The 15,123-nt window shown below is 40.6% G+C and overlaps 1 protein-coding gene and 1 pseudogene across 1 annotated transcript; one reads left to right on the forward strand and one right to left on the reverse strand.

Moving 5' to 3' along the window:
- Nucleotides 1-283: 283 nt before the first annotated feature.
- On the forward strand, nt 284-2,868 carry LOC122016459 (probable leucine-rich repeat receptor-like protein kinase At1g68400). Its single transcript, XM_042573759.1, has 2 exons — nt 284-1,869; nt 1,952-2,868. Exons 1-2 carry the CDS (start codon nt 483-485, stop codon nt 2,602-2,604), a joined length of 2,040 nt encoding a protein of 679 aa, XP_042429693.1. The 5' UTR covers nt 284-482; the 3' UTR covers nt 2,605-2,868.
- Nucleotides 2,869-11,699: 8,831 nt separating this feature from the next.
- Nucleotides 11,700-12,169, reverse strand: LOC122016461 (annotated as a pseudogene).
- Nucleotides 12,170-15,123: the final 2,954 nt, after the last annotated feature.

Below are 15,123 nucleotides of genomic sequence, written 5' to 3' on the forward strand. Positions count from 1 at the left end.
AATCTTTTATTCCCCTTAAGTTGAACGGCCTCTACCTCAGCAACATCAACCTTTGTTTCATTACGGTTCAATTTGGCATTTCACCACGATGGTAGATTTCGGTGGCATGATGGCCTTCCAAAATTGTTGCTACTGTTGAGATCATTTGTTAGTAATTTATAAAATTATGTAACTTTTATATATATATATATATATATATATATATATATATATATATATATATATATATATATATATAATACTTTACAGGTTGTATTATAATCGTCATGCTTAAATTTTGACTGTTACTCCTCCGCCAACAAATTCGCATTGACCATGGAACACAGGCCACAGAGCGAGCGAGCTACGGAGGTGAGAAATGAAAAAAACCAATAAAATGGCAAACAAGTATTAATGTAAGCGGCGCTAGCTGCTGGGCCTGTCAGACTCCTCTCGTAGCTCTCTTGTCCCTGCATCGTGTTCCTCTTCGAAGACGGTGGAAAATGGGCGAGAAGAAGAAGAAGAAGTTGTTTTTCTCTCTGCATTTACCTCAAACAGCTCTGCTATTGCTGCTGTTTGTTCTCAAAATGTCGTCTTTGGCGGTCTCGTCTTCTTCATCATCATCTTCTTCTTCGGGTAATTTGGAAGCAGACCGGATCGCACTGTTGGAGTTGAAGGCGGCGTGCGACTCCTTCGGGAGGTTGGCGAGCTGGAACTCCTCCGACCCGTCTCCGTGCGCGTCGTGGCACGGGGTCACCTGCGTCGGCGGCCGCGTCACCCGCCTCGTCCTCGAGGGCCTCTCTCTCGCCGGCCCGGCCTGCCTCCCTGCCGTCACCCGTCTCGACCAGCTCCGCGTCCTCAGTCTCAAGTCGAACCGCCTCGCCTCCCCCATCCCTGACCTCGCCCCGCTTTCCGCACTGAAACTCCTCTTCCTCTCCCACAACCAGCTCTACGGTCCGATCCCGCCGTCGATCTCCTCACTTGTTCGCCTCTACCGCCTCGACCTCGCCTCCAACAACCTCACTGGTTCGATCCCCAACTCGCTGGCCCGGCTTGGTCGCCTCCTCACTCTCCGGCTCGACCGGAACCGGCTATCCGGTTCCATTCCCGGCCTCGTCCTCCCTCGCCTCCAGGATCTTAACCTCTCTTCGAACTTTCTCTCTGGCGCTATGCCCCCCTCGTTTTCGGCTTTTCCCGCTGCCGCTTTCGAAGGGAACCCTGCACTCTGCGGTAAGCCCTTCTTTCCTTGCCGCCCCACCGCCGGTGCGGTGGACACCGTCCCCCCGGCCGCCGTGGCGTCTGCTCCCCATGCCAAACCTGAGTTCGTCAATCCAGGCCAAACCGCGGGCGGTGATAATCGCCAGGGGATGAAGATGAATCGAGTGGTGGTGGTCACCATCGTCGTGGGCGACTTCATCGTGCTCATCCTTGTCTGCGGCCTCCTCTTCTGCTACTTCTGGCGCAAGTTCGCCCGAAGAGCGCCCCTCAGCCTTCGCGAGGGGGAAAAGATAGTCTACTCCAGTCCCTACGCGTCATCCCACGTCAGCACCGCCGGTACCACCACCGGTGGCGGATTCCAGAGGGGGAAAATGATTTTTTTCGAAGGAACGAAGCAGTTCTTGCTGGAAGATCTCTTACGGTCCTCGGCGGAGATACTGGGGAAGGGAGGATATGGGACGGCCTACAGGGCGGTGCTCGACGACGGCACCGTCGTCGCGGTGAAGCGTCTCCGTGAAACCCACAAGCGCGATTTGGAGAGCCAGTTGGAGATCCTCGGCCAATTGCGGCATCCGAATCTTGTTTCCCTCAAAGCTTACTACTATGCTCGCGACGAGAAGCTCCTCGTCTACGAGTACATGCCCAATGGCAATCTTTTCTTTCTTCTCCACGGTCTGTCAATGCCGCGCTCCTCAATTGCAACTTGCCTTGACAATTTAAAATTTCGTGCTAAAAATGTGATTTTTAATTGCAGGCAACCGAGGGCCGGGCAGGATGCCGCTGGATTGGGCGTCGAGAGTGCGGATTGCAGTAGGGACGGCAAGGGGATTAGCGTTCCTTCACCAGGGGACGACTCGGTCGCCTAAATTGGCCCACGGCAACATCAAGTCCACCAACATTCTCCTCGACAATGCTGGCAACGCGCGGCTTTGTGACGCCGGACTGTCGTCGTTGGGTCCAGCATCGGCGGCTTGCCTCACCGGCGGGTACCGGGCTCCCGAGGCGCCGGTCGACAGGCGGCGCTCGTGGGCGTCGCAGCGAGCGGACGTGTATGCTTTTGGGGTGGTGCTGCTGGAGTTGCTGACGGGGAAGCCGGCGGTGCTGGTCGGCGACGGGGTCGTGGAGGGCGCTGATCTGCCGGGGTGGGTGCGGTCGGTGGTACGAGAGGAGTGGACGTCGGAGGTGTTCGACCTGGAGCTGATGCGGTACAAGGGAATCGAGGGGGAGATGGTGGCGATGCTGCAGATTGCGGTTAGCTGCACGGTGGTGGCGGCGGACCAACGACCCAAGATGTGCAGCGTCGTGAATATGCTCGAAGAAATTCGCGGCGGCGGCGGCGGAGGTGGCGTCTTCTCGCCATCCCGCCACTTGGCATCGGATTCCGTCTCCGCCTCCGACGCCACTTGACTGGTCGAATCTAAAACATCGCGGACGTCCATTGTTTTATCTCCACTCAATTTTAGTCCAAATCCATTGCGATCCATCCCATTAAAGCTCCTCGAACGACCCCATCACATCGAGTCAGTTTGCTCGTGCGTCGTGTGTCGAAGTCTTGCCACTGGCAGTGAAGTTCCAACGTTGTTGTGAACTGACAATATCAGCATTGGTCCGTATGAATTGTATCCGTACTACGTGTCATTTTGGTTTTAAATAAAAACAATTTCTACTGCATTTTGCTCTTTAAAAACAATTGTATATATAATTTTTTCTTCCTCTCTAAATTTATTTAATCTGATGAATTTCAGTTCGAAACCTTTTGAAATTTGTTTGACGAAACAAGTCGCACCGACGCTCGCACCGACTGAGCATTCATGTAACGTGCCACTCGTGGAATGAGAATTGAGAATTGAGAATTGAGAATAGAAGGGACAAGAAAACGGAATTCACGCGTAACTAGTGCAGTGGGGATGAAAGATAGCGGTTGGAGCATTTAGAACATGGGCCCTCGGTGTCAGACGTTGCTTTTGATGATTCTAATTATTTTTACTGAAACTGAGACAAGGGCGGCTAGAAATTAAAGAAACGCGAGCAGAATTGCAAAACTGCTGGGATGGAAGTGGAATCCTCCTCTTGCCAGCTAAAACGGCAGGACCAGTACAATAATAATGTAAAAATGGGGTGAGAAGTGAGATCCCCCTCCCTTCCCTCCCTGCACAGGGGATTGAGTGGGTAGGTGAGGAGCGTACTGATTGCGTGGTTGGCTTGGTTTACGCCGCTGTAGATATATTGTCTCTTGTGCGATGATAAATACATTGGGAATGGATGTACAGTATGGCAGGTAGCAACGCGGGACCATCGCTGTTCCGTGATGTGCTGCATGGGGATGGCTACAGTCTTTAGCATCTGTCATACTGTACGCTAATGTGACGGCTACAGCACAGCAGTTTAGGAGTTCATCTCGGTGTTTACTTAATCTCTCAAACAGTGCAATTGAGTTTCTGGATCTCACGTTCATAAGATGCTTTTTATTTTTAACGAAACTAAATAAACAATCATTGAACGCTTAACACGGACGAATAGTTTGGCGTCTAAGAGATTTTTTTAAAAAATAAACGACTAGATTACAAGTGGAGAATTTTAAAAACCTTTTGGGAGAATATTGTTATTACTTTGCCACTGCAAACACCACCTTCGCAGCCCCACTATACATGTATGTAGGTCGATAAGTTTAAACACGGCCGGGTGGGCACGTAATAATTTGTCATATTCGATTTCTTGCTGTTGGAGAATTATATTCAAGAGGCATTGACGGAGAAAATAGAATAGATAAGGAGCTACAGATTAGGGACAAAAAGATGGAATGTCGTTTAGGTTAGCCAATAACGATAGCCAATTAAGCTTGAACGACGGCGGGCCGTGGCTACGAAATTTTTGTTCTTGGGCTACGTCCGCAGGTGACTGTACTTGGGCTAAACGTTGGGATAAGGTTAGTTTTGATCGATAAATCATAAGTATAAAAATTTAATGGTTAAATCATTTAACGAGTTTTTTTTTATAATTTTTAATATGTCACATCATAAATATAAGTATAAGATTTACTACTTTCTTGGCACTAAAAAAAACCTCAATACATTGTTTTAGGTCAGATATTACCGTGTCTTTCTTTATTATTATTATTTAATATTTTTATATAATTTTTATTTAATATTTTAATTAATTATGATTTTTAATTTAATTTATTTATATTTTTAAATTAATAAATTAATTAATGTATAATTTTTAATTTAATTTAATTTATCATTTCCATTTAATATTTCATAAATTTATGAATTTTAATTTAATTATATTTATTTGTATATTTTTAAGTTATCGAATATATTTATTTGTATATTCTAATTTCACATTAGATTGAATTTCAACAGCTTCATTAATATTAGGATCCGGAAGAACTCTCGTGAATAGGATCCGGAAGAACTCTCATGAAAACGTCTAGGCTTAAAAATTCTTTTCATAATCTACATAAATAAATAATTAAAAATAAATTCATATACATTATGTAATTAAATTAATATTCCTAATTAATTTAAACCCTAAAATCTCTAATTTAAATTGAAATAAAAAAGTAAAAAAAAATTAACCTTGAATTATGTGAATGACTTTGGCTAGGCTTCCTAGTTCCCAGTAAGACTAACTCTGTAAAATAAGTGAGAAGCCAAGAAAACAATACATTTAATGTGTTTACTGTTTACTTTGAATATCACTGAAATAATATTGATTTTCATACTTGGTAGTTGGTAGTCTATAGAACAATTTAAAATAGAAGAGAACAAAGTCACACATAATCCAATCAATGAATCAATACAATAAAGAAATAAAAAGTAGAGAAAAAACTAGAGAGGAGGTTGTGGACCTAGTGGGCGGCTGCTGCAGTCGGTGGGTGGCGGACTGAAGGGCGGTAGACCGACAGACGTCAAACGGCGAACGACGGACGAACATTGGCAAAGAAAAACAACATAGTGCTAAGGCGGAGTCGTGGAAAGGGAGAGTAGCACAAGTGCAATGAAGAGAAAAAAAAATAGACGACCTATTGGGCTTGGGCTGTAAAGTGAGGCTTATGTATTTTATTTATAAAAAAATAAATGAAAACCTTCTTCCTAGGCTTGCGTACTTGCATATCTGTTGGACGTCAAATGTCTCACGCCGCAGACTCCTCCTTGGCTCCTTCTCCAATAAATCTTGGCGAGGGCTTCAACCCCCTCCAGCCCTCGCCTAATGTCCCTTCAAACGGGGGCGCGTCCTCACTTAGTCACTCTTCTCTAGTGTCTTACCTCTACTTACTAGGTGTAAAGTTACCTTCCGAAATCAAACATCCGAACTTGGGGAATCAAACATTCTGACCTACCGGAATCGCACTTCTGGTCTTCTCCAATCGAGAATCGCACATCCCGACCTACCAGAATCGCACATCCAGTCTTCTCAATCGGGAATCGCATATCCTGACCCTTGCCAGAATCCCGCATATGGATTTCAAGCTATCGGGAATCGAACATCCTGACTTGTTGGAATCACACATCCGATCTTTAACCAATCAGGAATCAAACATCTTGACTAGGGTTAGTCAACTTTGCACACTCGATAACAAGGTTAAGATCACAACACGTCTAACTTTAATTTATTTGTCATTCATCAAAACTTAGATTTGACCATTGGTGCTGACTGCACCAACAGGTTCCAATACTGACCAAGATTTCAGGGCTTAGCCCTTCACGTCTCATGGGCATCGCTCACGGTTATTCTAAGGTGATTCATAACGCTGGTTAGATCCTCAGGGCTTAGTTCCCCTCACACCTCATGGGCATGACTCTCTGTATATTATCGGCCAACACCTAACCGGTCGGGTACACATGGCTTAGTCCTTCTTGGACATAGTTCCCATTCCACTCCCAACCAGTTAAGTCAGTCAGATCTCAGACTCTCACCCCAGTGCGAGTTATAAGTGTGCATGACTCACACGCCCAACGACCAGCTAGTCGGACCCCAAACTCTCGTCCTCAGTGTGAGTTATAAGTGTGCATGGCTTATACACCCAACGACCAGGCGGTTGGGTCTCAGACTTTAGCTCCAATTCTAGTTATAAGAGTGCATGACTCATGCGTCCAACGACCAGCCGGTTGGGTCCCAGACTTTTCCCTAATGAGAGTTATAAGCGTGCATGGTTCACACATCCAACGACCAGTTGATTGAGTCCCAAACTCTCACCCAAGTGCGAGTTATAAGTATGCGTGACTCACACACCCAACGACCAGTTGGTTAGGTCCCAGACTCTTGTCCCGGTGCGAGTTATAAGAGTGCATGACTCACACATCCAACAACCAGCCAATCGGGTCCCAAATTCTTGGCCCAGTGCGAGTTATAAGTGTGCATGACTCACATGTCGAATGAATAGTCGGTCGGGTCCAGACTCTCGCCCCAGTGTGAGTTATAAGTGTGCATGACTCACGCGTCTCATACATTCTCACCCTAGCCTAGTCTCAGTCGATCCCAGTGTCGGTCAGATTTCCAAAATAGTCACTTCTCATAAGCAAGGTTCCTAGTTTGCTCCTGATCGATTACAATACTAATTGGGTCTTCAGGACAACTCATTTCTTATGGGCACGACTCCTAGCTTACTCTCAGTCAGTCCTAGTACCGGTCAAATCTTCTGGACTTATCTCGCTCATGGGCACGACTCCCAGTCCACTCCCAATCGGTTTCAAAGCTGGCCGTATTACCTTCAGGGGATAACGTTGTCAGGGAATCACAACACCTATCAGAGAATAACAACCATTTGTCAAGAAATATTTTGATGCTCTACCACATGCATGTTGCAGAACCTTCTTTCAACCAATAGAAGCCCATTGTACATCCTACATCACCATACATACTCTGATACCAAACATTCTATGACTGCCTCATTATTGCAAAGGTTACGAGATGCGGTATAAAAAGGGAGTCCTCTCCATTAGCCAGGTACACGCACACATACACATTTACTACTGTTCTACTTTCTCGTACTCTTTTAGCTAGGCCTCTTTCTGACTTGAGTATCGTAGTGTCTACGCCAGAGACTTCTTTCCTGGTTCTCGCTCTAACGCCCTCATGTGAGCTGTCTGTGGTGTGCGTAGGTCCATAGGTACCATTTCCATTGTCTCCCCCTGCTCCACTTGAGGGCCCAAAGCCTGCGATGTATCTTCGGTTTCCAGCCCCAGTCCTCTTTAGGTTCCCCTCCATCCAACTCAGCTTCTGGACTAGATCAGTTGCCTTTTGCCTTATCAGACGAATGAGGATTTCAAAGTCATCCACTGTTGGTTAGTCCTAGGAAGATCGTACCGGTTCCACTGTACAAAAATTTTGTACAAGTGTCGAACCTTTCCTAAATAACATATTGTGTTCTTTAGAAGTTAAATTAGGAATCACAGACGGAACTTAACATCATTGATTCCAAATTTAACTTATCTGTTCTTAATAGTTTAGATTTGAATCGCAAGTGGAACTTAACACTATTGATTCAAATCCACCTACGTTGTAAATTCCATTAAATATTAATTTCCAAAATTAGCTTCCAAGTTAAACATGGCGAGGCACAAGGCCTTCTTGGATATGAGAGCAACAACCACTTCCTAGACAAAGCCTTTTAAGGAAAGCTAATATTTAATTTCCTTATATAACTCTAAGTTTAACCAAAAAGAACAGTCGAATCACAAATTCGAAAAACAAAGAAAAACACAAACACAAATTACTAATTCGAAAAACTAGATCTAATACCTCTTGTGTTTGGAATTCTAATAAAGAAAAATAACTAGCATGATGCGGAAGAAAATTACTAGTTATACCTTTTCTTTATAAGCTAATGACCTCAAGATCTTCTGTCGTATTCCTCGCCTCACCTTGGACGTCGTGTGGGCGACGATCCTCCAAGATGAACACCACCTAAAAGAGTTTCTCCTCCTTCTAGTATTCGGCCACCACCACCAAGGAGCAAAAGAGAGCAAAGGGAGAAGAGAAGGAGAGAGGGTCGACCACCAAAGAGATCACCAACAAGAGAATAAGAATTGTCTCTCATGAGGTCTCCTCACCCCTTCTTTTATATTACTTGCCCAAGGCAAATAAGGGAAGAATTTTTTACAAAAATTAAAATCTTCCTCTAGTTTTTTCTTTTCCTTTTTTCTTTTTCCTTTTCTTTCCTCTTGATTGAATCAATCACCAAATCAATGATTGACTTGATTTAATCTCGGCCGGTCCCTTACTTGGGCACCAATCAAAGGTGGTCGGCCACTTATAGGAAGGAATATAATTTTTTTTTATAAAATTTTACAAGAAGAAATCCTCTTATAAAATTTTACAAGTTCTCTTTCCTAAAGTGGATGTTAAAAAGGAAAGTTTTAAAAAATTAAAACCATGTTTTAAAATTTAAAACTTCTCTTCAAAAATTTCCTTTTTCAACATGAATAGAAAATTTTAATTTTTAAAACTTCTTTTCCTTTTTTTTTTCTAAAACCATGAGGATGGTCAAAAAAGGAAAGTTTTAAAACTTTTAAAACTCTCTATTAAACCATGTGACCTAATTCAAATAAGAAAAGTTTTTAAAATTAAAATCTCTCTTTTAAAACTTATAGTTTTCTACAAAGAGAAGATTTTAAAAATTCAGAACACCTCTCCTATTTGAATTTATTATGGTCGGCCTCTACTTGCTTGGTCACTAAGCAAGAGGGCCGACCCTCTTAAGGAGATGGTGGCTGGCCATTGCTTGGTCACCAAGCAATGGGTCGGCCTCCTTTCTTGGACACCAAGAAGAGCTTTTATTTGGATGAACTTGAGACTTTAATGAGGCTACGACAGAGACTTAGAGGAGAAATTAGTTTTGGCCTTCCGATGAGCTTGAGTATCCCGTGTTCGCCCCGAACACATAACTCAAGTTCATCAACAATAACTCATTCCACTAGAGAGTTATTGTTGCACTACCGCACCAATCCCAAATTACATTTATGGGCTCCTTCTTATCATGAGTGTGTTAGTCTCCCTGTGTTTAAGATAATGAATATCCACTAATTAAGTAAGTTACTGACAACTCACTTAATTAATATCTAGCTCCAAGAGTAGTACCACTCAACTTCATTGTCATGTCGGACTAAGTCCACCTGCAGGGTTTAACATGACAATTCTTATGAGCTCCTCTTGGGGACATTATCAACCTAGATAACTAGGACATAGCTTCTTTCTATAATCAACAACACACACTATAAGTAATATCATTTCCCAACTTATCGGGCCTATTGATTTATCAAGCTAAATCTCACCCTTTGATAAGTTAAAGAAAAAGATACTAAATATATATGCTTATTATTATATTAGGATTAAGAGTACACACTTCCATAATAACTAAGGTCTAGTTCTTTTATTATGTCAGTATAAAAAGAATTTACCTAAAATGGTCCTACTCAATACACTTAGAGTGTACTAGTGTAATTTATTAGTCAAGATAAACTAATACCTAATTACACTACAACTATACCAATGGTTTATTCCTTTCCATCTTAGTCGTGAGCAACTGTTTATAATTTATAAAGAGCTGATAACATGATCTTTGTGTGTGACACCACACACCATGTTATCTACTTTATAAATTAATTAAACAACTATATTTAACAAATAAATATAGACATTTGATCAATATGATTCTTTTATTTCAAAAATAAATGTCAAAAGTTAGGCTTTTAGTATACACTCCAACATCCACATCAAAACTCCTATCTAGATTTGATGTTGAAGTGTTCTCCCCTGATTCAGATGTTCTTACCTTCTTGTTAGAGTAATGAGTAATTGATTGTGGAGCATATTTCTCATACTCTTTGAGAACCCTCGACACATGCATCGTTCTTCAACCCATTCTCATCACTCCAACCACCTTGATGACAAGTATACAAATTATTAAAAGTTGCAAAATATTCATTTACCATCGATTTCTCGTCAAAGTTCTAGTGGGGTAATCAACGCTATATGTTTCCAAAAAGCTTGATCCTTCTGGTCATTACTAATGACTACGTTGGTACTGATAGTTGCTCATGACTTTACAAGGACCACGTCTTCATTGAAAGACCAAAATCTTCGTTTTAAGTCATCTTTTTCTAGTTTAATTTCATGCTCTTCTTGTGATGAGTTGGCCACTTAGTTGTTGGAACAAATGATGATGTTAGAGATTCTTTATCGCTGATAGATGTCCTTGATTCATTCGAAAGCATGACTTTAGGAATTTAGAAAATTTAGAGGATATTGTGGAGCATATAAAATATTTTAAAAAATTTAGAGGGTATTATGTGTGAGAGGATATTGGACATTCCTTTTCTTTTCTTTCGCATTTGAAGAATTCAACTAATTTTAAAAAAATATTAAAATTTTTATCAAGAATAAAAGAAAGAAAGAGAGAAAGAAGTAGGGAGTGAAGAGAACAATATGATTAATAAAAAAAATTAGAGATTGAAGATGTATCTATAATTTTTTTAAAAATAAAAAAATTAAAATTTTATTATGAAAAATTCCTAATAAATTAACCGTTGTACACCACCGGCTAATTTGTTATCCTTTGTGATAGTTTTTTTTTCTTACAAATATTAAAAAAATAAAATTATTTTAATAATTAAAAAATTTGAAGAAACACTTGGTAAACATAAAGCCACTTCTCTCCTATAGATGCTCTCATTAATGGGGACGGAGTCCGTATGGATTAATCTATTTTAATAGACCTAACTGTTGTTAAAGAATGATAAGATCCTCTAGTCCGTAAATTATAGATCAAAGGATGGTCTTTTACATGAAGACCCTTGATTCTTTAATTTAAGGACCAAAGGATCCGTCCTTATTAAAGAAGTCGAGTCCATCGTAATCCACCAATACAATGGACCGTTGTTTATTAATTATTAGAGCATCCACACTGCATTGTCATTATAACACTTATCATCTCATCAAAAAATATAGGGTTTACTGTCACATACTCATTATAACAATATATCTTTTTCACTGATATCCCTTTTAACATTAACACTCATTATTTATGCGTCCGTCCACTCATTCATTTTAAAATTATATCATATTAAATAAATATATTTTAAAATATTTAAATTATTATTATTATTATTTTTAATAATAATTTTATTTGTAAAAAAATAATTTTATTAATTTTTAAAATAATATTAAAAATTTTACAATTTAAAAACAAAGAAAATAAAAAAAATTGAGAAATCGGTCCTTTCTCTTGTGAGTGGATGCTCACTCACAATGAAAAAAAATATATTAAATAAATATTATAATATTCATTTAACATCCATGGATGTGGTTAGAATCACCTTTATGGACGGCAACAATAGACATATTTTCAGTAATAATGTGAGAAAAGCTGCTATTAATTTTATTGGTAAGAAGTAAGAACTCGTACAAGTTGCACATTGTTACTCGTACGACGAGTACACGCATATCAGAAAATTCACTTAGCCGAGAACATACACGAACCTGAGCATGCGTCTAGCTAGTTACTGGCCGGAGATCTCAATAGACTTGACCTCGGTCTTCTTTGGGCACAGTCACCGTGAGCACGCCGTTCTCCATGCTCGCCTTTATTCACTCGCTCCGCCTTGGCGTTCTCGGGCAGCCGGAATCGCCGCAGAAACTTACCGCTGCTGTGCTCCGCGCGATGCCACTTGTCGTTATTCTCCTCTTTTTCTCTGCTGGGCTCGCCGGTGATGAGGAGGACCCGTCCAGCTTCCTCCACCTCGATCTTCACCTCCTCCTTGTTGAGGACGGGGAGATCGGCTTTGAAGATGTGCGCCTCGGGGGTCTCCCTCCAATCGATGCGGGTGTCGACGAAGGCGGAGGTGTCGCTGACGAACCCGGGCCGCGTCTCGGCGAGCTAGCTGAAGGCGTCGAAGGGGAATCCCTGGAGGGGATCCAAGATGTCGAAGGAGAAGGGATCGAAGACGTTGCTGCCTCTGACGATCGACATTGATGAGATCGGTAGGCTTGCGATGATACTGTCGGTTACTGACGTACGGGATTTGGTTGAGTTACTAGAGAGAGCGTCTATGGCTTCTTGTTCGATGTTTGAGCTGCCATGGCGTCGAGCGCTCATATAGCCACGTAGGTAGATTCGAAGCATCTAGAAAGATGCAGACCCTGACCGTGCCATTTTTATCCAGGATTCTCACGATAGTCTCGAAGAATATATCCGAATTCCTCGATATTGCTGTAGACTGGACATTCTCCCGTGTATAGATATCACTTGTTACATGTATTATGTATAGTCAGATCGTCCTCTGTAATAAAGTTTGTGATTGAATATCACTCTCTTCTCGGAATGATCATTAGCACATCAAATATTATCAAGATTTTAAATTTGAAATTCGAATCTGAATAAAATCCAGATAAATACATTTCTTATATATTAATCATTATTCTAAAAATTAATAATCATTCATGATTTACCTTCTTCTTCGTGTTGATCCTATGACGAATTGAAGGAGACATTAGAAATAAACATATTCATTTTTTACCATCATAATTGAATATCACTCTTTGAAAAAAAAAAATATAATCTAGAAAACAAAACATAGTTGCAGCGTTAATATTAAAACGAATGAACTTATCAGTTATTTTATTCACAATCCGACTGCTACTCTAAGGTCATCTCCTTGTAAATCATTTTGAATATACAATTTACTAATGCTTTCCTTACAGAAGAACTTTCAGAAAAAGGAGGAAAGCTCATACAAAATCTGAAGAGAATAGTAATATATTATTATCTCTTTTAATTTAAATATAATTATTAAAATATATCGTCAATGTAAAAAATAGAATTTGATGATGGATTGTCGGAGAGTCTCTCGGTATATCAACAACAATACTTAATTATATGAACGGAGGAGCGGAGAGAGATCATTGAGACTTGTTATTGTGAGTCTTGGATCCCGAGGTTCTTATACAGCTTGGAGCCGTCTACTAAACCCAATCAAATCTCGCCTCCTATCAGTCGATTAAACCGCTATTCCTTTCTTGCTTGCTATGATCCAATCATATCAATGCTTTTGCTGGATCAGTTAATTGATCCTTCTAATCCGTCGATTGAACCTCAATGATTCCTTTGTTATCTGATATGATCGCATTCGATCTTTGATTTTCATACGCGTTTGGTTGACTAATTATCATCCTGATTAGTCGACTAAACCTTGTTTCTTTCTGAGTTCAGATTGACTTCGATTTGTGTTTATCTTTGATCGACTGAAGCACTTTATTTGGTCAACCGAATCCTTCGGTTACAAGAGATTTTATTTTTTGATAAAACAAAATTAGTATAACAATAATAATAGTTTTGCAAAACAGAATTTGAAATAGTTTATATATACTTGTTTCATTTTGATAGTTCGATTGTCTGATCTCAAGTTAAAAATCTCTGTTGATTTTTTTGGTTGGATCAACGCCTAATGTTGTTAAGTGAGAACACATCCTCACACCTTCTTTTCTCTAGAGTTTTACCTTATTTACCTGTCAAACATCTGGTTTAAATGATTTATTTGGACTTTCTTCACTTAATGTCTAATCGACTTGATCTACTGAGGCTTTCTTGCAACATTAAATTACAATAGATAGAAGTAGTAATTCAAAATAATGTTAGCAACACTATACTTGGTCGATCGCACTTGTTTGTAGTTAAATTCACTTCTTTAAAATTTCTTATTACATAAGATTTACTCACCTACAATTTTTTTCTTTGTCAACATTTGATCATCCTTGATTTACTTGGATTTTTTCTTTACTAGTAATCCAACTAACCTTAACCTAATTGAACTTTTTACTTATTTAAATCAACCTTGACCTATCAAAATTTCACACTTAACTATTAAATATCTGATCAACTTTAAATTTTTTAGATTTCTGACTAACTCGTTTTTTGATCAGTCATTCCATCAATTTTGATTAATTAAACTTTTGCTGATAAATATATTATTAAATAAATATTAAATTTTAAAGGTCGATTACCAACACTTGGTGTCCTTAATTTGTATCGGCACAAAAGAGAATGACTTAACTTCTACAAATGACAAGTCGGCTCTGGTGGTCAGTTGACCATAAACCAACAAGGCATGAATAAACTGGATATATGGGTTGCATGAACCCTGTTCTTTTGAAGTACTCATAACTGTTGTCTCCGGGTAACTTCTGGAGTATGTAAATTGATCGTCGAGGCTAGTGTTCGACACTATCTCCGTAAACGATATTGCTCCGCTACGGTGCTTAACGGATTGTTGCAATTCGTTCCCAAGATACAACGACGATGAACGTCTCGGAATCGTAGCACTCCGACTTCCGAGACCAGCGAACCTTTTAGTAGACTTCTTGGACTCTTGAATGCACAAGATCAGATGAATGCTTGAGGAAGAGAAGAGAAGATTGAGTAAGTATTCCATCATCTGGAGGGTTCTATTTATACTGAACGAAGAGGTTGAGTGTCCTTTGGGTGAGTGGATGTGTTCCTTGGGCTGGATCGATCTAGATCATCTATTCTGAAGGGTTGTAACCCTTCACCAAGCCCACTTCAATCTCATCCATCAGATCTGAGGAGTTGTGACCCTCAGATCCCGCCTATTGTCATCAGCCATCGGATCTGGATCCATTGATTCGATGCTTCAGATCAAGTCTCATCCCAGGCCGTCAGATCGTTACTCTTTGCGATCCAACGCTCTAGATCGCATCACAAGCGATCCATCATATCTATTTGATCAACGTTGATCAACGGTAGCCATCCATTCCCTAAGTCAACTGTCCAGTCATCTCCCTTTGCCCACGAGGATGCCGCATAGGCACTGCCACGTCAGGTAAGAGCCTGACACGTCACCCGAGTGCCACGCAAGCACTACAATGTCACCTGGAGCATAAATTTAAGCTCCTCAATGCTCCTCGCGA

The sequence above is a fragment of the Zingiber officinale genome, chromosome 8B (assembly GCF_018446385.1).
Source record: "Zingiber officinale cultivar Zhangliang chromosome 8B, Zo_v1.1, whole genome shotgun sequence".
NCBI lineage: Eukaryota > Viridiplantae > Streptophyta > Magnoliopsida > Zingiberales > Zingiberaceae > Zingiber > Zingiber officinale.

What these genes read in the sequence shown, in the direction of transcription:
- LOC122016459 (XM_042573759.1), top strand. Translation starts at nt 483, where the DNA reads ATGGGCGAGAAGAAGAAGAAGAAGTTGTTTTTCTCTCTGCATTTACCT. An exon ending in TCTTTTCTTTCTTCTCCACG is followed by an intron (nt 1,870 to 1,951) that starts GTCTGTCAATGC and finishes TTTTAATTGCAG; the next exon opens with GCAACCGAGGGCCGGGCAGG.